General features: G+C 41.8%; 2 protein-coding genes across 5 annotated transcripts in view; both read left to right on the top strand.

Annotated features, from left to right (window-relative positions):
* Positions 1 to 5,555, top strand: part of LOC138735794 (protein phosphatase 1 regulatory inhibitor subunit 16B-like) — a 139,100-nt gene extending 133,545 nt beyond the window's left edge. For all 4 annotated transcript variants that reach the window (XM_069884223.1, XM_069884224.1, XM_069884225.1 and 1 more), the window contains one exon: positions 1,163 to 5,555. In XM_069884223.1, coding sequence (XP_069740324.1) covers positions 1,163 to 1,663 — 501 coding nt within the window. In that variant the 3' untranslated portion in view covers positions 1,664 to 5,555. The remainder of the gene's footprint in view (positions 1 to 1,162) is intronic.
* A 7,292-nt stretch (positions 5,556 to 12,847) lies between these two features.
* LOC138737449 (protein FAM83D-B-like) lies at positions 12,848 to 27,010 on the top strand. Its single transcript, XM_069888168.1, has 4 exons — positions 12,848 to 13,406; positions 19,746 to 19,913; positions 24,117 to 24,241; positions 25,241 to 27,010. Exons 1-4 carry the CDS (start codon positions 12,930 to 12,932, stop codon positions 26,160 to 26,162), a joined length of 1,692 nt encoding a protein of 563 aa, XP_069744269.1. The 5' UTR covers positions 12,848 to 12,929; the 3' UTR covers positions 26,163 to 27,010.
* Positions 27,011 to 27,801: the final 791 nt, after the last annotated feature.

The following is a 27,801-nucleotide window of genomic DNA, read 5'->3' as shown; positions in this document are numbered from 1 at the left end:
AATTGCCTACCTGAGCTCGTGCCATTTGCCCCTACTATGATCCATGTATCTCCAAACCTTTCCTGTCCACGTATCTATCTAAACTTTGCAATTGTACCAGCCTCTTCCACCTCCCCTGACAACTCTATATTATTCTATGCTTCTATCATCTTCTCAGGTCACAATGACCGTGTAAGGGCAGTTCACCTTCTGGAACCTTCCTTAGAGAACATTTGAATTTTCTTTTTTTTTCCGAGCTCCACTGTCATTTTCCTGTCTGTTGCCCCTTACTTTTCCTTTGTTTAGAACAGTGGTTCTTAACCTTCTTTCCACCCACATACCACTTTAAGTAATCTCTATGCCATCAGTGCTCTGTGAATAGGAAGGGATTGTTTAAGGTGGTAGGTGAGTGGGAAAGGAAAGTTGAGAATCACTGCTCTAGACCCAATTGTTACTGAAATATTTTGCTTGAGAAAAATTGTCAGTGGCCCATTTCCTTTGGAGTTATGAAACGGTGCACATAACGAGTCAATTAGGGACGATTAAAACAGTGGGTTACAAACTTTTTATTCCCACCTACGTACCACCCTGAGCAATCCCTTACTAATCACAGAGCACCTACGGCATAGGGAGTACTTAAAGTGGTATGTGAGTGGAAAGAAAAAGGTTGAGAACCACTGGATTAGGACATAGAATGTAGAATGTAACAGGCCCTTCAACCCATGACATTGTGCCAACCAATAGAAACTAAACCTTCCCTATCTTACATCCATAACCCTCTACGTTCTGACTCAGACTTTTAATGTCCCTATTGCACCAGCCTCCAGCACCACCCCCGGCCATGCATTCCAAGTGCCCACTATGCTCTGTGTAAAATACTTACCCCTGACATCTCCCCTAAACTTACCTCCCCTCACCTTGTACACATCCTCTAGTGTTTGCTCGTGTCGCACTGGGAAAAAGATGCTGGCTGTCCACCCTATGAAAGTCTCTCATAATCTTGTCAACTGCCATTAAGTTCCCTCTTGTTCTTCTTTGCTCCAAAGCAAAAAAGCCCCAGTTCTTCTAACCTTGCCTCATAAGGCACGTTCTCCAATCCAGGCATCATATTTGTATGCTTGCATAGATGTTTAGTTGAGTTGGTATTGAAAAGTAATAATTTCCTCTTCTGTTTTCAATGCAGGATTCCTCCTCCTTCAATCAAATGAGTGAGACAGAGGCCACAGAAACCTTGGAAAAATCATCAGGTACTGGCGGGCAAAGCAACATCCAAGTCCTGACTTCAGCTTCTCAGCAGTCACCTTCCCAAAAGGACTCCCCAAGGTCACCCACCGCTGCAGACAGGCTGAACGGGCAGGTTCTGCGAGATGCAGCCCCCTCACCACAGCTGAACAGGGACCGGAGCTGCCAGACATTGTCTGAGCTGAAGAGACAGAGAGTGGCTGCTAAGCTGAGGAAGCAGGTGCCCCAGTGCCCCCCGCTGGCCAATGGCCAGGGAAGTGCCTCGGAAAATGATCTGCTTCAGCTAAAGAGCTGCCCGGTGGGCTCGAGGACGTCGGAGGTCAGTTCCAATGGGGGCTCGCTCTACTACCCTTATTCCAAAGGGGACCCGCCAATATTAAAACTGAAGGCACCTTTAGAGGAAGCCGAGGTAAAGAGACAGGGCTGCTGCAGGATTGTGTGATGGTAAAGAAGGAACAGGGAGGCCAAACACTCCAGTTGTTGGAAATGTCTGCTTGGACGAGAATCACCTTGGATCCCTGACATGGATTTCGGCTCAAAACCTCAACCATTCTTTATCTCCCCCTGATGCTGCTCGACCTGCCGAGTTCCTCCAGTAGATTGTGCTGTTTGCTTCACGTCGGAACTTCTGGATGAAAATACTGATGTGGGAATGTTAACTTAAGCATTAATTGCCCCTTGCAATTACTGTGCAACTTTATGGAGCTCTTCATTCTGTGGGGTAAGAGTGAGCGATTGAATTGCTTGAAGCTCCTAATTCTTCAGTAGAATATAGGTTAAGGAGAATATAGTTGGAGCTCCGAACTATCCCACTGGTTAAGGATTAATCATGGTATTTGCCAGGATTTCCTAACTATCCAGAAGGTACAAGTTACAGGGCAAATTCTTGACTCTGTTTTACCTGGAGCTGGTAACTCTCCATTCAAATGTCATTTCTTATTTTATTGTATACCTTCTTGTCAAACATTTAAAAGGGATTGTGTCTTTCTCACTGTAATGTTAAGTCAGTGGTGTTCAATTGAGTACATATTTATCTTCTCTAACCACTTGATGGAAATACATGTCAGACTTTTACAGTTTATTCAAACTGGAACCTGAGCAAAATGCAATGGTTAATGACCTTTTTGGGGTATACAAGCACTGTACACATGCCTTATTCAAGATTTCTGAAGTGTCAATGTATCTCAGTCCTCACAATACAACATTGCTCTCTTGTGGAGTTTGTGGGTACTAAGAAAGCTATAATTTATAGTGCAATGTTTATCTTCCTTCACAAGAAAGAGTAAGTGTGGTGTATCATGGGGGTTGAGAAATTCCATCTGTACTTCCTTGTGATAGTCAAGTCTGCAGTGGTCACTGAGGTGTGTCTTGCTTTAAGGCCCTGCTGCACTGAAACCATTCTTATGGCAGAGCAGTGCCGGGGTTTGATGCTGCCTCCAGTTCTCTCATATGGAGTTTGGACATTCCTCCTGTGACTGGGTGGGCATTCTACCTGATTGGTAGATGAGTTGGCTGCTATGCCCCCAATGTAAATGGGTGGTTGGAGAAGTAGATGGGGTTGTGAAAGAGAAAAATAAATTGGGGATTGTGATTGGGATTGAGACCAGCCAAAAAAACAATTGTTGTAAGAAAGTGTATGAATTTATACCAACGACAGCTAATCCCAGCCAGACTGACACAAAGTTGTTCTCTCCTTGGAACTAATTTCTCTGAGGAATCTATCTCATCACATCCAACACCACAGAGATAAGATCGAGACCATCCTGTGTAAACTTGAACAAGAAACTGAACTGTAGTGTATTGCACATTTGCACGAAGCAATTTTTGTAACTGATGATCTTCCAGTACAGTTAAAAGGCGGCATACAAAACTCAAAACCGAGGCTCGTGCATTGACTGGTCACCTGACCTATTGCTTACCCCTTTGATAGATTCCAAAACCAATCCGCAGGGTCGGTTTTCCCCTCCTAACTGTAGGATCACATTAAGTACCATTTGACTGCTCCCTTTGCCCATAAACCAAGTGTCTGCACAAACTCATTAGTTGTAAAGCCACTAACCAAGTTCTGAGGATGCCACAAGTTCTACATAAATGTACCTTTGCTCCATTTATTGGATACTGGTTGAACCTCCATGCTCTCTGAATGGCTGTGATTCTTGATGGTGATTCGGGAATATTTTCTTTGCTTCCCTTGTTGACCTATTTCTCTCCCACTGTTTATTTTCCTTAATCCTGCTCACCAAAGACCTTCTATGGCCTCTTTTGCGCCTCCATTTTTATATTTCTCAAGGGTCTTTGTAAATAACATCTAATAGTCCAGAAATCCTGCTCGTCCAGCAGTACCAAAATCCTAAAGTTGTAGAATTGTTGGTTTTACTGGACTCCATTGACTATGAAGCAATTGTAAACATCCTGAAAGAGTCTTGAAAGGTCATTAGAGAACCACAGAACCTGAATTCAGGCCATATCCCTCCATGCCCCACCCATCCATTTACCTGTCCAATTTTTTTTCTTACATGTTAAAACTGAAACCATGTTCACCACTTAAGATGGCTACGTAAATAAGTTTCCCATAATGTTCCCCTTAAATTTTTCCCCTTTCACCCTTAGCCTATGTCCTCTGGTTTGTATCTCACCTACTCTCAGTGAAAAAGGCCTGCCTGCATTTACTCTATCTATACTCATCGTAAATTTGCATACTTCTATCAAATCTCCCCTCATTCTTCAGGGCTCCAGGGAATAAAGTCCTGACCTGTTTAACCTTTCCCTATGACTCCATTTTTCAAGTCTTGATGATATCCTAGTAAATCTTCTCTGTACTCTTTCAACTTTATTGATAGCTTTCATGTAGTTAGGTGACCACAACTGCACACAATACTCCAAATTGGCCTTACCAATGCCTTGTACAACTTTACCAAGACATCCTAACTCCTATACTCTTTTTGATTTATGAAGATCAATATGCCAAAAGCTCTCTTTATTACCCTATCTACCTCAGTTCTACAAATTTTGAATTTCGTGACATGTTCGTGACAATAAATTCTGATTCTGATACCTATGTTGCCACTTTCAGAGAATTGTCTATGTGCATTCCCAGATCTCACTGATCCCTCTGTTCTGCCACATTCCTCAGTGTCCTACCAGTTACTGTGTATGCCTTTCCAAAATGCAACACTTCATATTTGTCTGCATTACATTCCATCTGCCATTTTACTGCCCATTTTTCCAGCTGGTCCAGATCCATTCGAAAGCCTTCCTCGCTGTTCACTGCACCTCCAGAATTTGTGTCACCTGCAAATAGTATCTTTGTTTTCTAGCTTAGCAATATAATTATTCTAATCCTTGAATAGAATGAAAAATTGGGGAAGGTTGAACAATGGCAGGTGATTCCAAGCACTCTGTATGCACTCTGGCCAGATATTAATCTAAATTCAACACAGTATAAATCAGAAAAGGGAAGTGGACTTGGGAAACAGCTTGCATAGAGCACCATTGGATATAAGTGATGCTGAGATGATGAACTCTGGAGTTGTAAGAAAGGAAAATGGAAGTTCAATTCTGAATGCATCCTTTGCTTTGGTAAATTTCTTTTCCATAATGAACTAGTTTCAGTTTGAGTTTTCCCCGGACAACGATGTAAAGTATTGAGGCCACTGAGTGGAGTGGAATTCCACTGAGGCTGATGTCACCCAGTATCCAACTGAGAGGCTTATTGTTCCTGCATGGGCTCTGTCACTGAGTGTGCATGGCCTTACCATACTCTCACACACATTGGCATGAAAGGATCATCTAACATGGCACTGGCCCAGAGGCAGACACCTGATTATATTTTCCATCACTCTCTTTCCCTCGCGTACTGAGATCACTATTATCAGCAATACAAACTGAAGAGAAAACGAACCTGGCCTCCAGAGATGAGAACCCATACTTCCTCCCACTCTTCTCTTCATTTGTTCTGTGTCTCTTTTTTTTTCTGTCATCATCTTCCTTTTCTATCTCTTGATCTCCTTGACCATTTTCCCTTAGTCTCTCTATCTCTTTCTCTATCTTTCCCCCCTCCCTCTCCCTCCCCTCTTTCCACTTTTCTTTCTTCCTTTGTCTCTATATCATTCAATCTCTCACTTTCCCTACTGGCTTTCCCCTTCTTTTCACTTGCTTTGGCTCTGTTCTCACTCTCTCTCCCCCTCTCTCCCTCCCTCTCTCTCACTATTCCCCCCCCCACCCCCCACAGGCATAGAAACATTGGAAAGAATGGCTTGTCCTATTAAAGATATTAAAATTGTTATGTTGGAGAGATGGATTACAGTAACAATAAACAATGGAAATAAGATTCATGCATGGTCTGCGACTATATTAATTCCAAAGGAAGTGTGCAATTTGAACATTAATGTGGCATTATGGTTTTTAATCTATTGCATTGCCTCAAGTAATTACAATTTGAGATTATGAATAAAATGATGAGAAATGTCTGACATTAGAGATGCTTTGACTGTTTACAAGGAGATAATGTCTTGCCACTCTGTCTCCTGACAAGAGTGCTTCTGGAACTGTTCAGGAGAGAATGAGAATGCTGCAGACTTCCTCGGTGTAAGTAGATTTCTGGCTGTGGGCTCAGGACACCGAAAGGCTCCATATTGTGGTAATCAGCTACTTGCTTTGGCAGTGACACCTGGATCTCACAAGGATCTTTGTCCCAGGATCACAGGAGGCTCCACCAACTCATCAGTTTCTTTGCTCTTCATCCAAGTGGAACAAGAAGCCACCCCTCAAAACCTGTCGGGTTCCAGTACCAGACAATGGCAGAGATTGGGATAGGTTTTACAGGGCTGACAGGGGACAAAGGTCTGTGGTGGTTCGGAAATATGTACACAGAAATCCTTCATTACCTTTTGTTGCAAGCCCCCAAGAATGTTTCACCTCTGAATTTAGGTAGGGAAAATATATCACAGCTGCAAAGCTCACAAGGAAATGTCTATTTTCATAAACATTTCCCCCCCCAGTGATTGATCAGACACAAATCAAGGGAGCATTTACGAATTGAACGAGGAGAAGGATCCAAGGCAGGGGAAAATCAGAGCAAGGATTCACATTTGAAAATTTCTGGTACGGAATATTGGACAGTCACTTGAGAAGGTGGCCAGGCATTGGTTCCTCAATTGGCAACAAAAGCACAATGGTCATTCAGAACAGGTGCAGAAGACTGCTTGATCAGAAAAAGTATAAATAGAATTCTGAAGATCCACTCCATTCTAATCCCTAGACTTCTCCACACCTGCAACCTGACTGCAATTGTCCATTTTCATTGAACAATTTCAGAAAGTCATGAGTCATCGAATTTTACAGCATGGAAGTTAGTGCTTCACAACAACTTGTCAATGTTGACCAGCTGTCTACATGAGCTAGTTCCATTTGCCTATATTTGACCCACAGCCCTCTAAACCTTTCCCATCCATAAAATGACATGGTTAGTGCGACACTGTTACAATCCATTTGAATCTGGCGCAGTCTGTATCGGATGCAGTAAAGAGTTTGTATGTTCTCCCTCTGTCTGCGTGGGTTTCCTTCGCGTGCTCCATTTTCCTCCCACCCTCAAAAGCGTACAGGGTTGAAGATTAATTTGGGAGTAATTGGGTGTCACAAGTTTAAATGACTGGAATCGGCTTTTACTATGCTATAAATAAAATTTAAAACATTTAATTTAAGAAAAACTGCAAATGCTAGGAATCTAAAAAGCTAAAAGTGCTGGAATTGCTCAGCAGGTGTGGAGGATTCTGAGGAGAGCAAGGAGTTAATATTCCAGTCAGAGAGGGTTCTGACAAAATGTCTCTGACCTGAAACATTAACTCTTTATCTTTCCACAGACACACCTGCTGAGCAGCTGAGTGCATCCAGCATTGTTTGTTTTTACATCAATGTTGGCTTTTTAAAGCCCTATGTAAGTCTGCAGTATTCATTAATTTTATAATTTCAGCTCCAATATTAAAGAGCACCTTGCTTTCTGCTTTTCACCTCCAAAAATATCTCAATTTATAATTTAAACTGGATGAAGAATTCTGGTGCTGTGCAGAAAAGAAATCTAGGCCATTGCTAGTGGTAGCATTCTTACTCAAACACGCCTTTGTGGAGATTAAATGTCAAGAATGAATCTTTGCACAAACAATATGCTGCTCTTAAACCCAAAATTCCCTTCGTCATTTCGTTCCCATCCTATCATCGTCTATATTTAATGTTAAAGGGACAGAAGGTTCCAAGTTCATTCCACATTTCTTTTTAGATGCTTGATACAAGAGCATCCTGAACTTGTCCTCTGCATACCTAGGCTAGGGAGGAGTGAATCAGCTAAAATTTAAGTGTCTGGTGGTTTCAGCACATACCCCATCACCTATCAGAAAGGGCCCGTGCAGTCGAAGCTGGGGAATGGGCAAAGACAATTATTCCAGCTGAAAATTCAATTGCTAAAGATGTTCTAGAACAGCCATTCTCAGCCGTTTTTTTGGCTATGGCTTCCCTAATGACTCTGCTCAAAGTTTAAATGCCCCTTCCCTGTGAAGCAGTCAAGTTTACTTGATTTTTTTCTGTACTTCTATCGAATAAATAAAAAACATAAAAATATATTTTATTATTCAGTCTGTGATTCCCCCTTAAATGTCCTGTGGAGGTGGGAGGGGGTACGAACCCCATTCAAAATGGTTGCTCTAGAGGCCTCGATGGTAACCAATGTAGGTGAAGCAGACATTTATCAATCAAAGAGCAGAGACCTTAAATTAATCTCAGATTTCCAGTACGTTAAAAGTCAATGCTGACAATGCTTTACAGGGAGTCCAAGGTTCAGACAAGGAAAGGGATGTCCTTACCATTTTTTTTATTGTTCCCCATCTCTATTCTCCTGTGTGTATTCTATCTGATCTTGGTATGAAGTGAGGAACCATTGATCAATCTTGTTCCTCAATGACTTCAACGAGAATCAAAACCTCTAAGATGTGAAATGATGGTAAAATAAAATCAGCCATTTCTTAAGCTGCGTGCAAATATTGGTTCCCTGATATTGAATATCTCGAGGGGAAGATGAGTTTAATCGTGTCATCTAGTTGTAACCACTGAAACTTTGCTGAAGTCTGGTGATGAGGCATTCTGCTGTTATTTGAAGCTGTAAGGACAGCTACCTCTGTGATTACATAAAATTTATTTAATTGTAACAAAGCTGCATCAATCAGAATGGTTCCAGATGTTAACAGGAAAACAATCAATTCAGACCCCAGGGCAGAAAAAAATTATTCCGAGTAGGATACTGTTTTTGATGGTCATTTTGGTAATCCACTCATTCCCAAGGATCTTCAAGAAAAATATGAACTTAAGAATATAATCAAACAAATTAAATACCCCACTCATGCCTACGTTAGGATATGAGCAGCAGGAATAATACACAGGACACCTGCCTTCAGGTTTGTTATGAAGGGCTTGAGTTAGTTGCATTTTCCACAGGTTGTAAGGAGAGGTTTGATTACTGAAAGTCTAGTGCAAAGGGGCACAAATTAACTTTTGTCCAAATCGTCAGTGTTTAAACCTGAGCTGTCAGAGGTAATCTTCTTTTTATTAACTGGGTCAATTTCATAAGCGTTAAGTGTAATTTCCACATGTGTTTCCATCTTGTTCTTGAGTCCTCCAGTTAATTGGATCCTTGGCTGGTGTATTTGCTACATTATGCATTGGGATAAGATCTAAACTTTTTACTGACTGTATTAATATTGTATAGTGTATTAAACTGTCTAAAATTCATCTTGAAAAACAAAAGCTGTATTAAATATACATGTGTCTATATATAATATATAGTTGTGCTTGACTTACTTATATTTTTGTATCTTTCAATTTATGCTCACGATTTTTAAAAATTGTTGTAAATGGCATACACTTTAATTCTATTCCTTTTTTATTGCAAATGCATAATCCACACCTGGTCTGGGTGAGTTTAAACATCTTGTGCAATACATGTTTATAACTCTCTACCAACACAGTAGGATTCTTAACATACTGGTGCAACTACTGGGCTAATGAAACAAAAATTTGGATGAAAGATCCAGAGACGTGAATTCAAAACCTACCAGGAGCTGAGGAATCCAAATGCAATTCATTAAATAACATTGGACAACAATTTTTTTCAAATGATTTGCTTCCTGAAAAAAAATTGAGGATTATGATAGACGACTTCAAACTGAACACAAAGATACTCTCAGATTTGCTGAATCACGTAGTAAGTTGGAGAAACATTAAATTGTATTGAATTTTGCATGTTTAATTGCATAATGATGCTGACACACTGTGGTTGTACAACTGACCTAAAAATGATTTTAATTTGGACTCAGCATCTGATGCCTCTTGTGTCAGGGTCCATCCATTGTCGGCCAGCATTGATGGATTCCAGTTGCCTTGATGCCACTTTTCCATGGTTGCAATGTCCAGGTGAAACCTTTCACCATGTGCATCACTGACTGCACCAAGATCCGCAGGGAAGACGTCCAAGTGCGAATGCAGAAAATATATTTTGTAAATGTAAATGTCATTGAAAATACATTTTGGATTTCATGGTTTTGCTTGAAGTAGACTAAAAATATGACAGGAAAGCACAAAAATAGGTTATATCTGAAAAAGGGTATGTGATAGGAAAACTTTAAGGTGGTTTTTATGATCAGCAGCCCAAAATCCACCAAATATATCAAAAATTGTTCAGAAAGCAAAATCTTTGTTCTCCAATGTAATTAAAGCAGTGACAATAATGTTGACCATCATATTGCTGTAAAAATCCATCTAGTTTCTTAACATCTGGCTTAAATGTGTCTCCACATCCAGAACAAAGCACTGAATCTAGCCATCATTTTAAATATGAACAGCAAATACTAGAAACACTCAGGAGGTCAGGGTCTTTGAACAGAAATGCTTTCCCCTTTTCCTGCTTCACAGATGCTGCCTGATCTGCTGAGTGTTTCCAGAAGCTTCAGTTTTTATTTCAGTAGGTTTTTTTGTTGGGTTTAAAAAAAAAAATTCATTGATTTCCTCTGAACAAGCGCAGAAATCCCCCCCAGCTGAGGAGCAGTTAAGTGAAACACAAAGACCTGCAGACTGTCATACAGAAATGCTGGAGGAACTCAACAGATGATGAGGTGTCCATAGGTGGTAAAGATATATAACTGACTTTTTGGGCCTTCAAACTATGAGTAAAGAATAGGCAGGTGCCTGAATTAAATGGCTGGGGAGAGAGAAAGAAAAGGCGGGGGGAGGAGCACAGACCAAAAGACTGAAGGTGTTAATTGGACATGGACAGGAGGAGAGGAGAGAAGAAAGGTGAGAATTGATTGTGGCTCTGTGACTGCAGAGCTGGGGGAAAGGAGAAAGAGTGGAAAGAGAGACAATGAAGAAGAGATATTGGGATAGATGTGGAGCTAACGGAAATTGGAGAAGTCGATGATAATTCCATATGTTTGGAGGGTTCTCAAATGGAACATAGAAGGCCCGAGGGGGTTTGGCAGAGTAGATGTTGTTTTCTCCACTGAGAGTGGCAGAAGCAAGGGGAAGTAGCTACAAAGTAAGGAGGGATTGCCTTCCTTCCACATGCCCTGTAACAACAGTAGCAATGCTCATTAATTACTCACATGTGAAAGATTAGATTATGCATCCCATATGTTCTGAAGTGATGCAACAAGCCAATTAATAGTGCAAACCACTTCTATGAAATGTAGCAGCTGATGAGGGATGAACAAAATAGTGAAGTACAACCTTGCCAATGTTGCCTGGAGCTGAGGAGCAAAGGGATCATTTTCTATTAGATCAAACATATTTCTGTATGCAAATCATTCAATGAAAGGGGCAAAAGTGAGGTGCATGGAGATTTCTTAGAAGGCAGAGATTCTCTGGAATTCTCTGCTCCAGAAGGTGGTGGAACCCTATAGCTGGCTGTACATTTGATGCCAGTCATGGATTACTTGTGACTCCTGCAAGAAGAGCAAACTTACCGTTCCTTGCCTGCATTCACTTAATGCTTGCACCTACAAACTGAAGTTTTGTGCATTCTTGAAGGTTCCAATCACATGGTCAAGAGCAGCCTGTGATTGATCCATTATTCAAATACATTGTTCTCTTACGTTGAATTGAAAATCAAATTTTGTCATAAATCATGGGATTAATTTTGGCCTGTGGGTGCCACTCCTGATGATTAAACACAAAACTCTGAATTCTGCATAGTTGAAGCCTTAAATCTGGGGAAGTGAAGTAAATCACCTCACAGAGCAGCTTTACAGGGATGATGTTTTCCCAAGACTGGAGTGTTCTCGAACCAAAGATCACAAGCTTGGCCGTTCACAATAATCTTGAGAACGTTAATCTTGGGAATTTTCTAGCTGGAATGGATGTGAAGGCTCAGTTGAATCAGTTTTTTTTTCAAAGAGATTGAAGGGACAGGGAGAAGGTGAAGGACCTTGGTGCTGAGATAAAGATAAAAGAACCCTCATGTCGTTGAATTGTGTTGCAGACACAGGGGGCCAAATGCCCTTTCCCAGTTTCGAGTGCCAATGCAAGAGCTGAGGGAGTTATTCTCAGTGACCTGATCAATGTTTGTCTATAGTACCGTTTGCAAATCTTTTCCTCTGCGTTTCATGAGCACATTTTATAGGTGCACAATTGAGAGCGTGCTGTTTGGCTGCATCATTGCACATCTCCATGTGTGTTTGTGATTACATCCAGATGTAATGGTTCAAGGCCCGGTTTTGTATCCTTTATCCTTGCTATATAAAGTACACTGCATGACCTGCTGAGTTTCTCCAGCGTTGTGTTTTTACTATGTGCCGTGTCTTGTGCATGGGTATGCACCGTCTGGCAGTGAAAGGATAATGAACTTAATGAGCGTCGGTGGTTTGCACCTTGGACATCCTGGAAAAGGCGCTAGGTAAATGCAAGTCTGCCGTGCTCAGGATTCATGTTTAAAGATAAATACCCCTGCATTGACGCACTTCATTACTCGTCTGCCTGCCTGCGCTGAAGAATTATTGCCTTCACTTCAGACCTCTGGACCTTCGAGCTGTTTTTGGATGAATTTAAATCGGGAGCCAATCCCGAGGTGGCTGTTCAGACAGGGAGCTGGATTGCAGGAGTTGTAGCCAATCAGAGCGCGGAACCGGGTTTTTTTTTGTGTGTCCTTAGCTTTGATTGGAGGGAGGGGAGTGTCGGGGCGTGGCTAATGCCCACAGAGGAATTTTCGACTGTTAAACATAGTTCTCAGAAGGGAAGCAAGGCGAGGAGTGCTGGTGGGAGAGGAGAGAGGCTTGAGGCCGCGAGGATAGGGGGAAGGTGTCACACAGGAGCAGAGAGCAAAGAGAAGGAGTCACTTGAAAGGACTGAGGGGAGGGGGAGGAGTCACCTGGAGGAGGGGAGGTGGGGGAGGAGTCACCTGGAGGAGGGGAGGTGGGGGAGGGGAGGTGGGGGGAGGGTAGGAGGTGAGGGGAGGGTAGGAGGTGAGGGTGGTAGGAGGTGAGGGAGGGTAGGAGTCACCTGCAGGAGGTGAGGTGGGGGGAGGGTAGGAGTCACCTGGTGAGGTGGGGGAAGGGTAGGAGTCACCTGGTGAGGTGGGGGAAGGGGTGGTGTGTAGGAGTCACCTGGAGGAGGTGAGGTGGGGGAAGGGGTCACTAGGAAGGAGTCACCTGGAGGAGCGGTCGCTCCACGCCATGGACAACTCGCAGTGCCTGGACGACCTGCCGCCGGTCTCCCGCTGGATGGCCAGACGCGAAGAGGAGGCGGTGGGCGTGCAGGACTTCTACAGCGAGAGCCAGCGCCTGGCGCTGGAGGAGCTGGTAGCCGGCGGCCGGGACGCCTACCTCGCCTTCCTGCAGCGGGAGAAGGTGCCGGCCTTCTTGTCCACTGACGAGATCGCCGACATCCTGCGGTCCACCGTCCGACCCCCCGAGCCCAGCAGCGAGTCCCTCGACCAGTCTCTGGGCGTCTCGCTGGAACACTCCTCCGGCACCTACTTCCCCGATGCCTCGGACATCGAGGTCCCCGATCTGGACTTGGGTTGGCCCGATCTCCCGGACAACTGGTACCGAGGAGCGACCCAGGTTGATGTGCACTTCCAGCCCAGCTACGGGGAGCTCATCTATAGCTGCAAGGAGGCCATCAGGAACCTCATCAGGAAAGCAGAGAAGGTACCGTCCCGGGATCTAGTCACTTCAAACAGCTTTGTAGGGGAGATCCAAAACTTTTCAAAGAGGTATCTCGTTCTATTCGCCATTGACCTGTGTGGGGAAATATTGCGACTTTATTTGCAATAAATGATTAACAACTGACTCTTTCCACCATGACTTCATATCCATACATTTTTTCTATTGACACTGTTACCACCACTGTGGCACCTTGTCGCTTCTCTCCCCCTCTCCCCTCTCCCCCTCTCCCCTCTCCCCTCTCCCCTTCTCCCCCCCCCCCCCTCCTGTTGGTTGAGGGGCTACCCCCCCTCCGTCTCAGCACCTTAATGTCCGGTAATAGGAGGACACCAGACCGTGATCCTTGTCTACAGTGCCCTGACCGTCGGGCATGGTCTGAGGTTGAGGGCATAACAATTGTTTAATGGGAACCTTGACACCTTTTTTTCTATGTAGAACCAACAGTGCGAGAGATTGGGTGCAATTACCTTGTTTAAAAGATATTTCGACAGGTCCGTGGATAGGAAGCAGTCGCAGTGGGTTTCTTTCTGCTCACATGCCACCCTATGCCGTAGGTGCTCTGTGATTAGTAAGGAATGGCTTAAGGTGGTAAGTGAGTGGAAAGGAAAAGGTTTGAAAGCCACTGTTTTAATCGTACCTAATTGACTCTTTAAGTGCAATTTTTTTTAAACCCCAAAGGAAATGGGCCAATGACAATTTTTCTCAAGCAAAATATTTTAGTAGTAATTGGTTCTCGACCTTCCCTGCCCTCTCACACAATCCCTTGCCAATCACAGAGCACCTATGGCATATGGATTACTTAAAGTGGTATGTACAGGGACGTGGGCTGATCTCAGGCAAATGGCACCAGCTCATCATTGGTTTAATTGGGTCAAGGGGGACGTTCTATTTTGTGCCCGTTTTTGAGGTAGAACACACAAAAACTCATTGAAGTGGGAAAGAACTTGAGTCTGGAGAGAATGAGAAGCTGCTGTTAGTGTTTTTAAAAAGTAGTGATTTAAGAAAATAATGAAATTTAAAGGTGATTAAATCCGAGGAGGTGATGATGTGCAACCTCGAGCTTTAAAGATGGTGACTTTGGAGATGGTTCTAATCTTCCAAAATTCTTTTGGCTGCAGCATGCCTTCCTGAGATTAGAAGGTAACAAAAGCATTCTTTCTTTCTTTGGCTTGGCTTCGCAGACGAAGATTTATGGAGGGGTAAATGTCCACGTCAGCTGCAGGCTCGTTTGTGGCTGACAAGTCCGATGCGGGACAGGCAGACGCGGTTGCAGGGGAAAATTGGTTGGTTGGGTGTTGGGTTTTTCCTCCTTTGTCTTTTGTCAGTGAGGTGGGCTCTGCGGTCTTCTTCAAAGGAGGTTGCTGCCCGCCGAACTGTGAGGCGCCAAGATGCACGGTTTGAGGCGATATCAGCCCACTGGCGGTGGTGAATGTGGCAGGCACCAAGAGATTTCTTTAGGCAGTCCTATTAAGGTAAGGGAAATGGGGAGCTATGAAGTTATCTAGAGTTCCCTAGTGGGAAAAATGCATGGGTTTATTCTTAAGGAAGTTCTAACCGAATGCTTAAAAGCATTACTAGGATTTTGCTGGAGTCAGGTCAGATTTATAAAGGGGAAAAGAAAAAAAGTGCTGGAAGTCCTTATCAGGACAGTCTGAAAGAGAAACAGTCAGCATTTCTGGTTGGCTTCAGAAATTGAAAGGATGAAAGGCCCAGTTTAACAAAAGAAAACTATCTGCTGGGTGAACTCGTGAGTTGTGCAGCATCAGACTCGTTGGGTTCTTCTTGCCAATATGTGTGTGTGTGTGTTTTTTTTTTAATTGTTTCAGATTCCACCATCTGCAGTCTCTTGTGTGTGCTGTTAAACAAATCCATTTAAGCCTTTTGAAGTTGCAGTCATTAGGTTGGATAAGTGCAGGCCAGATGTTGTGGTGCATTAGAATTTCATCTGCCTTTCAGCAAACATATTAACTCGATGCAAAATATTGGGTTGATTAGAAGTATGCATTGAGGGTGTGGCAGATAAAGGAGAATATAGGGGTAATAGGGTCATTTAAGATTGGGGGGGCTTTAGCTAGTGTGTGCTACTGTGACCATTGCTGGAGCAAACTGCTTCCAATCTATATGATATGGTTCAAGATTTTGGGCACATTATCTAAATAACAAAATGGTGGAATCTTCAGCAGATCATTCAGAATCTGTTTAACAGGCAAATGGAATGAGATTCTGACAAAAGGAAGTGTAGTTGAGGTATTTATGGATATGATGGACTGAATGGCCTATCTTGTGGTCTTATGGATTTCTATGAAGGAGATTCAGAGATCCAGGAAGGGAAGAGTCGGTGAGAGACCAGAGACAACTGGAGTTGGAAGATGATCTGGTGGAGAAACCAGAAGGTTAAGCCACGTCAATGGAGGGGAGGGAGGAATTGTCAATTTTTTGGAGTTGGTACCCTTATCAGGAATTAGTGTCATTGTTTAATTCTTTTGTTACATTTTTGATCATTTGGTTGACTGCCCTTCATACTTCTTTGTTGGCAATTTTAGGGTCCTTTTTATCTTCCTCTTTATACAAGTTCACTGATAATCTGATATTTAAACATAGTTTGAGAATATGGGCACAATTTAGAAGATGTTTTGGATTTCTCTTGCCAGCGCGATTATACCTTTTTTGCAAGATACTGTCTTTAATGACTGGCATAGATTGGGTATTAAATGTTTTAAAGAACTTTTTATTCAATTTTGTTTCTTTTAAACAATTGGTGGTAAAATTGAACTTGCCAAATACTTATTTTTTTTTTAGATATTTACAATTTAGACATTTTGTTCAATCTCATTGACTTTCACACAAATTCCCAAGACAAATATTCTTGATTTACAACTTTCTCATAAAGGTTCATTGTCTCTTGTAACATTTTGGTTGATTTAAGAATGGCCTCGTTAGTTACGATCAAGAGAGACTGGGAACAGGATTTGAATCTTTCATTCTCTGATGAGATTGAAACTGCCTTTTAGTAATTTGTAATCTGATTAATATGACACTGTTTGCAATTTAAAGTGGTCCATGGAGTACAGGTGTCTAAAGTTAAATTATCTTGTTTTTATTCTGATGTAACTTATCTATGTGGCAAATATAAAATTGCTGAGGATTCACGTTTTTGACTTGCCCTAGTTTATAAAACATTTTGGAAAAATATTTTTCAAACATTATTGGTGATTCTTAAGGTTAAATTGGAACCTTGCCCTTTAATTGTTCTTTTCGGATCATTTCAAGATGTTGACATTTTATTGACTTCAACTCAAAATTGAATCTTCTGTAATTCTCTACCCAAAAGAGTTGTCACTTTGTATATTAAATACAAAGATTAATGCATTTCTTTAGATGCTAAAGGAATCCAAGGATTGTGTAGGTGTGAGAAGATAGAGCTGTATTTAAAGATCATCCTTGATCTAAATGGCCTACTTCTGTTTCTTCGTTCCACATGCAACACACAAGTGATAATTTCTCTTTTTGGGAATGTCAAATTGAGAGGTAACTATTGATGCTATATAGGATCTCTTTTATCCACAAGAAATAAATCAAAGCCTCACCTTGTTATCTAGTCTTAATGAGGCCAACTCCAGTAGTGTAGTATTCCCTCAGTAATGATATGGAGCGTCAGTCTGGATTTTTGAATTGGCGGCCCATTAGTGATATTGTAATCCAGAAAAATTTTTATCTCTAAGGTCAGAGTATTTCCAAGTGAATACACCAGAAACTATAATTTTAGTCTAATGTTGAACAACATCTACTCCTCTCACTTACTTCTTTACTCCAGTATCCTATCGCCTCTTGAACACTTCCTCACTCCCCTATTATATTTGGTATCTTTTTTTTCCCCAGCCTCAAAAAAGGCCCCTAATCTGGTGTTGACTGTTCATTTCTCTCCATGGTTGCTGCCTGACCGAGTTCCCCCTTCTTGCAGAATATCGATTGATGCATTGCTCTGGCCCGAAACAATGACCATTCTTTTTCTCCCACTGCTGCTCAATTTGTGGAGTTCCTCCAGCAAATTGTTTTCCCTCCAGATTCCAGCATCTGTGGTCACAGAATCTGATTTTATTTCCCTGAACGTGTGTCAAGAAATTTGTTATTTTGCGACAGCATTACAGGTAAAAAATTTGCTATAAATTACATTTTAAAAAAAAAAATAATAAATTGATGCAAAGGAAGAGAAAAGTGAGGTAGTGTTGGTGGTTCACTGTCCATTCAGAAATCTGATTGGCAGAGGGGAAGAAGCTGTTTTTGAACCAATGGGTGTCTCCAGGTCCTCTCTGTATCGATCTAGTGTTGATTTTTTTTTAAAGCAAGCTTCAGTCAGTTTACTAAATGGTTGAATATGGTTAATGGGAAAATCAGGCTGGCATAATGTGTGATTCACCAACAAGGGCAAGAAAAATAAACTGTGCACACACAACTGTGTGTGTGAAAATTGTATTTGATCTGTGAGTATTGAATTACAGGGTGATGGTTTGTCCCCATGTAGTAGACAACATAATAAGAACAAAGTTTCATCATTGCCAGTCCTTGGGACTGGATTTCTGCCTTCAATCCTCCATTTCAGAACCAGGGTTAAATGTATATGAACATAACAGCTGCTCTTAGGAAATGGAGGATAATTCTGAAATATGTGCAATAGTGTTTTTACAGGGTCAAACCGTGCACATCCATAAAATATATTAACAAATAAGCTCCAAATATAGAATATAATTCTCTAAAAGTAGCAGTAGATATTAATTTGGTTCCCTGATTATTTCCAATATATTCTGAAACTTGTATGATCTATCACCATGCCCTCCACTTGATGGATTTTTTGAAGCCAGGTTTTTTAACTTATTGCTTTGTTTTAGAAAGTAAATAATTGTACATCAGTTCATTGTCCTTTATCTGACATTCTTGTTTCCCTTTGAATTTGTTTGTCCTGTAAAGCATCCATTCTCAACCTATTTTCAGTTATGGCCCCCTTCCCTGCAAAGGAGTCAACTTTTGGTTTGTTCCATACTTCTCTCCTGTTGATAACATTTTTTTTAAAATTGTTACGTGAAGTGAAAAGAAAACTTTTACTTAAAATAAGGTGGGGGGGGGGAGGAGATCATGGGGCCCTCTGAGAATGGTAGCTGTGAGTGGTGTTTCAAATGTAATTTAAAAAAATTTAGACAGACAACACAGTAACAGCCCATGAACCCCTGTTGCCCAATTAACCAACAATTACAGTGCCAGCGATCGGGACCAGGGTTTGAATCCCATGCTATCTTTAAGGAGTTTGTACGTTCTCCCCATGTCTGCATGAGTTTTCTCTGGGGGTCCTCCCACTGTTCAAAAAGTATTGGGGATGTAGGTTAATGGGTGTAAATTGGGCAGTACAGACTCATGGGTCGAAATGGCCTGTTCCTGTATTGTATGATTTAATAAAATTAAACCCCACCCCCCACTACTCTATTTAGAGTCGTGGGAAGAAACTGTAGCACCCAAGCAGACTCATGAAGAACGTACAAACTCCTTGCAGACAGCACCAGATTTTCTTGGAGATTTCATGAAAAAGTCGTTTTTAATCTCCTGAAGCTATAATTGTTAACATATTACTTTCATGACCACAATTCTTTTTGTAAACTCCAGCAGATATGATGATAAGGTTACCTATCTTTTGAGAAAACTTGGCCTTCTTATTGGAATGTTTACAAGAAACAATACATTTTCCAAGGTCAAATCTGAGCTGGATAGATAGAGAGATATAAAACTGAAATGTACAGGGCAATTTAGCAGTTTCCAGCCAAAGCCTTGTGACAGTAGAGCAGTAAAGAATGCAAATGAACAGTCACAGGGAACAGAGCCCTTAGAGACCAGAGCAACTGCAGATGCTGGAATGTGGAGCAGCACACAATCTACAGGAAAATGTCAACGGTTCAAGCAGCATCAGTGGCAGGAAATGAACTGTCAATGTTTCTGGCTGGAACCCTTCATCCTGATAATGGCATGCAGTGTATTTGTAGATAAACCCTCACCTGCCCATAACGATTGAGTGGTAATTTGAAAGCAAAAAAACATAGCAGCTGGAAATAAAAAAAAACATACTGTACGTCAGGCAGCGTCTTCAGAGAGAAAAACAGAGTTCTGATGAAGCATAATTGATCTGAAGCATTAGCTGTGTCTCTCTCTCATTAGATACTGCTTGAGATGTTGAGCTCTATTATTATAGAAACTGAGATAATCACAATTTAAAAAAAATCTCCCTTCAAAGTATAGCCAATTGCAAATTTCTTTAACTCCCTTTTTTTTTAAACTTCGTAGGTCATTGCGCTGGTAATGGACTTGTTCACAGATATCGACATTCTCCAGGACCTCCATGAAGCCTGCAGAAGGAGAAGAATCCCTGTCTATATCCTTCTTGACCAGTCTGGCCTCCCACAGTTTCAGCAAATGTGTTGTGACGCTGGTGTCTGGGTGGATGAGGAGAGGGTACGTGCATCTAATTTTTTTTTTGTTTTGTTTCATGTATTTAATTCCTCAGGGTGGTAGATAAATGTAAAGGTTCCATTACTGTCAAGCATGCTACAGTTAAAATGTAACATGCATGAAATTCCTTAATTTTTGTCTACCATAAGGCAGACAGAGGGTCGCCACATTGCCCAGTGCCCCTCATGGAAATCTACAGCACCTGGTGTTCCTAGGAGGTCTCCTCTCCAAGTACTGACCAGTCCTGTACCTGCTTAGCCTCCGAGATCAGACAATCTCAGGCTTATTCAAGCTATTAGGTGCTGTTAGATAGTATTGACAGGAGCCAGCATTTATTATTTTTGTCGCCTACATGAAGTAGACAGTGAGCCACTGCCTTGGACCTCTGCTCTTCTGGTGAAATCATTCCTGTTGAGCTGTTGGGCAGAGGATCCAGGCTTGAAGCCAAGACAGTGATTGTAAGTCCAGGTCAGGATGATGCGTTAATTGTAACCCGCTGATGAGCGGGTTCTCATTCACCTGCTGCCCTGTTCTTCTCTGTGTGAGAATTTAGTTTAAGTTTCTTTGTACCCATTATGTCTGATATAGTGAGAGGGGATTTTCAGCATTCAGTCTTACCAGGTCAACTCTTGCATGCAGCTGTATGAAATAGGAGTACAAAGCCACAATTGTAGAGTAAAAGCTTGACGTGGGGGAGGAAGATCAGTTGGTTCAAAGCAAGGGTCACACGATGGCACCATTGGGGTTTGTTCGAGAGCCTGACAGCTGCAGGAATGAAACCATCATTAAGTGTGTGATTGTAACATTCGAGCCCTCCTCAATGGGAGGAGGGGAAAAAATGTGATGGGTCATTCAATCTGTTGGATGGCTTTTGTTGGCAGTGGGAGTTGTAGATGGAGGCCACGAAGAGGAGGAACGTTGGCATGATAGTCTGGGCTGTATTTGCCTTCTGCAGCTTCGTCCATTCTTCTGAGTTGCAGGCTCTGGGAGGTGTTGCCATTATGAGTAGCTACAATGTGTTTAAAAAAAAATAGAATTTTTAAAAAAAATTAAAAAAAGAATTAAAAAAAAAAAGATTGATGCACTGTTGCCATAATGCTCCTGTTAAAGTGGATCTGTGAATACTTGACAAATGAGCAAAAATGCAACCTCCAAGTACTTTATTGTTGCTTTGCAAACGTGAAAACTCACAGAATCAGAATCAGTCATGAAATTTGGTGTTTTGTGGCAGCATTATAGTGCAAATATGCATATTATAACCATCTAATGACATTACTATAAAAAATTAATTAATAATACTGCTTGAAAAGTGAGGCAGTGTCTTTGCTTCATTGATTATTCAGGAATCTGATGGCAGTGGGGAAGAAGCTGACCTTGTGCTACTGAGTGCTCATCATTAGGCTCCTGTAGCTATTTAGAGGCTTTTTTTTTAAGACATCGCATCATGTAGATGTTCTCACTAAAGTAAAATCTGGTGCCTGTGATGCTGCAGGCTGAGTTAACAACCCTCTGGAGTTTATTGTCCTGACAGTTGGTCCCTCCATACCAGGCAGTGATGCAACAGCCAGAATGCTCTCCACGGTACACCTATAGAAGGTTACGACAGTCTTTGGTAACAAACTGAACTGCCAAAGACACCTCACGAAGTATAGTCGCTTGTGAGCCTTCTTTGTGATTGCATCAATGTGCAGGCTTCGGGACAGATCCTTGGAGATGTTGACACCCAGGAATTTGAAGTACTTGACCCTCTCCACTACTGAGCCCTCGATGGGGACTGGGTCATATTCCCCTGACTTCCTCCTGAAGTCCACAATCATCGCTTTGGTTTTGCTGACTTTGAGTGCAAGGTTGTTGACGTAACACCATTCAACGAGCTGATCTATCTCCTTCCTGTACACTTACTCTCTGCCGTTTGTGATTCTTCCGACAACTGTGGTGTCATTGGCATACTTGTAGATGGCATTGGAATTATGCCTGGCCACAGTCATGGATGTATAACAAGTAGATCAGTGGGCTCTATATCCTTGGGGTGCACCTGTGTTGATGATCAGTGAGGAGGAGATTTTGTTTCCAATTCGTACTGACTGGTCTTCCAAAGAGAAAATCAAAGATCCAGTTGCAGAGTGGGGTACAGAGGCCTAGAGTTTGTAGCTTCTTGACCAGCAATAAGGGAAGAATGGTACTGAAGGCCGAGCTGTAGCCTATGAAGAGCAGCTGTATGTATGAACTGCTGTTCGAGGTGATCCAAAGCTGAGTGAAGAGCTAGTGATATTGCATCTGCTGTGGAGCGATTGTAACAACAGGCAAATTGCAATGGGTCCAGATCTTTCCTTGTGTAATAGTTAATTCTGGCCTTGACCAGCCTCTCGAAACATTTAATCACAATAGAAGTTAGTGCTACTGGGCGGTAGTCATTGAGGCAGCCCATGCTACTCCTCTTGGGTATCAGTGTGACTGATGCCCTTTTGAAGCTGGTGGGAACATCTCACTGCCACAATGAGAGGCTGAAAATGTCCGTGTACACTCCTGCCAGATGGTTGGTGCAGATTTTCTGCCAGGTACACCATCGGGACCTGTTGTCTTGCAGCTATTCTGGCCACAAGGGATCTTTACAAGTTTCATGTTCATACAGACAAACTTTCAGTTTTCCAGAACATTCCAACAGATTTTTCCATGTAAGCATGTGTTTCTTAGGATTGGTTATACCAGATTCTGTCCCTTACCCAATGGTTAATGGTCTTTTACCGTCTTTATGAAGAAAACAACAATGCCAGATTTGACAATCGGCTTAGCCTTGCTGAATCATCAACGTATAGAATGTTCTCTGCTTTTCTAACTTTTTGGTACTTTCAGACTCACCGTCTCACCCCAGAAGTGGAGGAACTAAACATTTACGGTGTAATGGAGTCATTGTGTATCAATTCCAAACGGTGGGGTATATCTGGCCCAGGTGTAGGGTTGAAGGTGTGACGAGAGGATGAAGAAAGATCTTTTCATTCCCCACTGGCACTCTTCATGGGAAGGCTGGTGATGACATTTAATTATAGTCATGAATTATTACTGTAATTTTGGCATTGGATTTATTTATGAAAGATCTGAATCTCTGTCCTGGAGAATTTGCATGTTATCCCAGTGTCTGTGCGGATTTCCACTGGGCGCACCAATTTCCTCCGTAACGCTAAAAAGAATGCAGTTGGTAATTGACTATTGTAAATTGCCTCAGTACTAGGTGAGGGGTTGGGGAGAAGTTGATGGCAAATGGCTGAGGGGCTAAGATGGTTCAGGCTAAGATTAGTTATCAGACTCCATGGGACAAAGGTACTTTTCTGCATTTTTATATGATGTTCAACAGTAAATATATGTGGAATAGATGTTATTCTTATTATCAAAATACAACTATTCTTAGTCATTTTGTATATTATGGACTGAAAAATAAATTCTTAGGCAATGTTTTCCCCCTCCCAGACAACCTTATCCATCTCTGCCTACTAGAAAAACATTAAAATCTCTTGTTGCATCTGTTGTTGATGATGAGTTATGTGGAGATGCTGACAATTTGTTACCTGGCAACATTGCAATAACTAAATGAATGCTAAGGTAGTACAAGTTTCTGATTTCCGTGGAATGACACAGAAGCTGGAAGCTTTTGGGCCTGTTGTTCTTTCTAGTTAATTCAACTTTTTTCTTACTCCAAATACTGAAGCCCCTTCCACCATCTTTTTAAGGCATCACGTCTGCAGTAAAACCACTGATATCTGGCTCCTATGGGGATTTGGAGGTGCTGGATAAGTGAATTTTCCAGTTGCTTGAGATTGTGTGCTCTATGATGGGGGGGGGGGGGTGGGGGGGGAGAGAAACCAATTTTAAACTTTTGTGTTTTTAACCTTTTTATTTTCCATGCTTTTTTTACTGGTGGCTTGAATTTGGATAATGGGAATTTTACTGTATTTAAATTTTTGTCCCTTTGAGATCGTGTTTGAGAGGGAATTGGGATTCCACCCCCCCCCCCCCCCCCCCGGCTCTTTTCCAAGCCACAAACATAGGCATTCAAGATCAACATTGGTGCCTGTTGCTTTGGTTTGTATCTTCCCCCTTTACACCACATCAGACAATTCCCCTTCCAAATTAAAACTTACTCGTACAAATGTGCGACCTTGGTCTGCTCAAATTCTCTTTATTTCATGTTCATCCATTCTTTCTTTTCAGAAGATGAGAGTGCGCACGTTAAAGGGATGCACATATTACACAAGAACAGGAGCCAAAGTTATTGGCAAAGTCCATGAGAAATTCATGTTAATTGATTGTGAAAAAGTAGCGACAGGCTCTTACAGGTAAAATGGAAAGCTATTTGTAATTTGAGATGAAAAATCAGCAGTTGGTGTACTTTGAATTCCACTTTGCTGGATTCCTTTTATACCCCTAAAAGTGGGTATCCATTAAACTTTTTCTTCTTGCACTGAAGTTGTGAGGAAGATAAATAATGCAGTGATTTCCCCCACCCCTTACCTTGCAATAAGGCATGAGTGAAGTAAATGTTCTTTTCCTCATCCTCAGCACTGTTTCTTTTATAAGTTCTTTATTGAAATATTTTACTTTTTAGCAATAATGCATGGTATTTATAGGTATCATCTGATGGTAATATTGAGAACGACAGCTGTTTTTTGTGGTTTTCCCTGGAGGAAATGCTAACCGCGGCACAGTTAATGAAGCTGTTAGTGTAATGCTATTACAGTGCCAGGGTTTGAATCTGGCGCTCTCTAAGGAGTTTGTGCATTCTCCCTTCATCTGCGTGGGTTTCCTCTGGGAATGCTGGTTTCCAGGTATGTTCAAAACATACCTTGGGATGGCGTTTTGGTCAATTTGGTGGCACAGGCTCATGAACAGAAAAGGCCTGTTACTGTGCTGTAGGTTTAAATTTAAAAGAGCCTTGGATCCTGCTCTAAAGTGCAGTGCATTGGACACTGGTTGCCAGTGAACTTCAGCAAACATCTTTAAAGTATCATTGTTGCCACTTAATACTACATTCAATATGTAACATGCATGAAATTCTTTAACTTTTGTCTAACGTAAGGCAGACAGAGTCGCCACTTTGCCCAGCTCATCTCATAGAAACCTACAGCCTCTAACTTTGGTGAGGGGGGCGTGGAATTGAGATTGAGGGAAGAAAACGATATGGGTGATCTCAATTGTGTTATTATGAGCATTTCTTGAAGCAGTAAAACAAATACAATGTGATGTCAAAAATCTGTCCTTTTTTATTTTTATATTAAAAAAAGCTTTCCCCACCTATTTCACTAACCCCTCTCTTTGTGTTTCCATTCCTTCTGCAGCTTCACTTGGGCTGACGGTAAACTAAACCGCAGCAACTTGACTGTACTGTCAGGACTGTTATCCAAGTTTTATGATGAAGAGTTCAGGATACTGTATGCCCAGTCAGAGCCAATACCACCCAAGCACACAGACCATTGTGGGTTCACGATGAAAAGCTTGTTGCCCAAAGACTCCATGACAACTAATGCTTTAAGGCAACGAATCATGGCGTATTCTCCAAACAAGCGCAAACCAGCTGAGAAAAGACTGCGCTTGCAGAGCTCTGGTTCCGTAGACCACCACGCAGCAACCCTGGCTGAGAACAGCCCAGTAGTGAAGAGCGTGTCTACACAGACTGAGCTGGAGTGGCCACCAGAGACTGGAGTACAAGGAGCTTCCACGCAAACCTGCACTATAACAAAGGAGTTGGAAACCCAAACATCATTCTTCTCAACATTGTATGCAACACAGAAGACTTTTGGTACTGGAATCACTCAGCGGGCTCCAATAACAAGTTCTCCAGCATCAGCATCCTCCTCATTGGTGAGTAACAGAGAGCCACCTGAATTGACCAATCTGCCTCCTGCTTCCACCACCGAAGGCATCAGTAATTCTAGTTCTTCATCTGGTACCACTGGGACTGACAGTCAGCCAGACCACCAAGCTTCCAGATATCCCTGTGTGGCCCTCCAGTGTGCTGACTCTTCCCTGAAGAGCTACTTTCAGAAGCTGAGCAGAGAGCGACAGTTGCATTATTCCACTATTCGCTCCAAGCTGAGCAACATGGTTGCCATCCTCTCAAGAAATCGGCACATGAATGTTATCCACAGCCAAGGACCAGGCCAATATGGTGTGAAGAATAGGAGGGAGTTGATGAACAGGAACAGGGTCTTCGGCTTCAGTGATACACCCACACTGGTGTCATTGACACTGCGTAATTGACCCATGTTAAAATCTGTAGCCTAAAGATGTGTAGAGTTAAATAAGCACAGGCAATGCAATGGATAGATAGTAAATATTCAACATTGTAACTCAAATACTTCTTGGATTAACTATTTTTTTAATTGGCCTTGCAGGTTGTACTTTTGGCTATTCATATTAGCATGCACTTCTCACCTTTGACTGTCCACTGTCTTGATGCATTAGAATCTTTACCAGCTTACTTTAGCTGTGGATCAGAGTTTAGCTCCCTCTCCTGAATCCGAGAAATGCAAGTCCCATTTTAAAGACTCTAGGCTTGCAATGTTTTGTGGTACTGCAGGAGTTTCACAGTTGTCAGAGGTAATACCTCTTGGTTAAGATGTTAAATTGAGGTTCCTTCCTTCATCTGGCTCCAAGAGCAGATACAAAAGATCCCATAGAATACAAAGTATCATTGTTTTGTGTAACCACTTTATAGATGCTGCCTTTTTTCCTGTTTTTGTATGGAGTACTTTGTTATATCTTGATAATCAAATATTGATGGATGGAGTCGAAACTGTGAAACTATTGTGGAAACTGTAAATGGCATCGAGGTGGATTATGATTGCAGTCTTCGTGGCCTGAAAAGAAGTGGATTCTCTTGAAGGACTTTTCATAAAGTAAGGAATAAAATATGGAAAAAAATAAAAAAGTATCACCTCATTTGCTATGAAAGGTATCCTACAATTTTGATGCATAATTAACTCCATTTCTTTGAAACCTGGTCACATTGAAATGAAGACTATTTTTGCTGATTTGGTATTCAGGCTTAAAGAAAAAGTGAAATTAATTTTCTTTCTTGATCTTGATTGCTTTAACACTTAGTGACTCTGTGGGGGGGAGGGGGTGGGTTCATGTTGTATACGATTTGTTATTTTTCATCTCTACACATGGCCTTCCTTCCATTCACCTTCATTCTCTCTTATTGATGTGTTAAGTAAAAACACAATGGTGGAGAAACTCAGCAGGTCAAAAGTGTACTTTGCAAGATAAGGAATACTGTTTGCCCTACTGTTTCTCCAGCATCGTTTTTACTTCATGGTGTTTGAAGATTTTCGTGCTTAACTGTTGATATGTTCTTCTTATCACCACCCATGCCCCATGTCTATTCAGATTCCTCTCAAATACAACCCTGGTTCATTTTGATAAGCCCTTGTAGAGAGCTCTTTACTCACCCACTCTTGAATAAAGAGGTTACTCAATTTATTTACTGCCCATTTTTTAACTAGTTTTCCTCCTTCCCGGCTCAACCAATTTGTACTTCTATTGTTTTTAAATGCAAATTAATGGGTTTTGTTTCAAATAAATATTTCCAAAGTCTCAGTGTGCAAAAAACCCTGTAGATAAACTTGCATGCAAATTTAAAAGTAGTGTTCTTTTAAAGAAAATCAAGCATATAAGTTAAGACGTTACACCCAGCTCAAACAAGTTTTTCCACGTATCAGCTATCCTGCAATTTCTTCTGAGCTGTTCATTCATGCCAAACTGGGGCATTTTACATGCCGGCATTAGGACTAACTTTACAGAGTCTGAACTTTACGCATCCAGAGGCACACAGCTTCCAGACGAGTTTCAACCCCATCAGTCAGATGTGGCTCTGACTCCTGTATGGTCAGCTAAT

The sequence above is a fragment of the Narcine bancroftii genome, chromosome 6, assembly GCF_036971445.1.
Source record: "Narcine bancroftii isolate sNarBan1 chromosome 6, sNarBan1.hap1, whole genome shotgun sequence".
Taxonomy (NCBI): domain Eukaryota; kingdom Metazoa; phylum Chordata; class Chondrichthyes; order Torpediniformes; family Narcinidae; genus Narcine; species Narcine bancroftii.
Note: the sequence above shows the minus strand (reverse complement) of the source record. Positions and strands in the feature narration are given on the sequence as shown.

Excerpts from the sequence above, each read along its gene's own strand:
- LOC138737449 (XM_069888168.1), top strand. The coding sequence starts at position 12,930 with ATGGACAACTCGCAGTGCCTGGACGACCTGCCGCCGGTCTCCCGCTGG. Across the intron at positions 19,914-24,116 it reads TCTGGGTGGATGAGGAGAGG|AAGATGAGAGTGCGCACGTT; the intron begins GTACGTGCATCT and ends CTTTCTTTTCAG. Across the intron at positions 24,242-25,240 it reads GTAGCGACAGGCTCTTACAG|CTTCACTTGGGCTGACGGTA; the intron begins GTAAAATGGAAA and ends TTCCTTCTGCAG.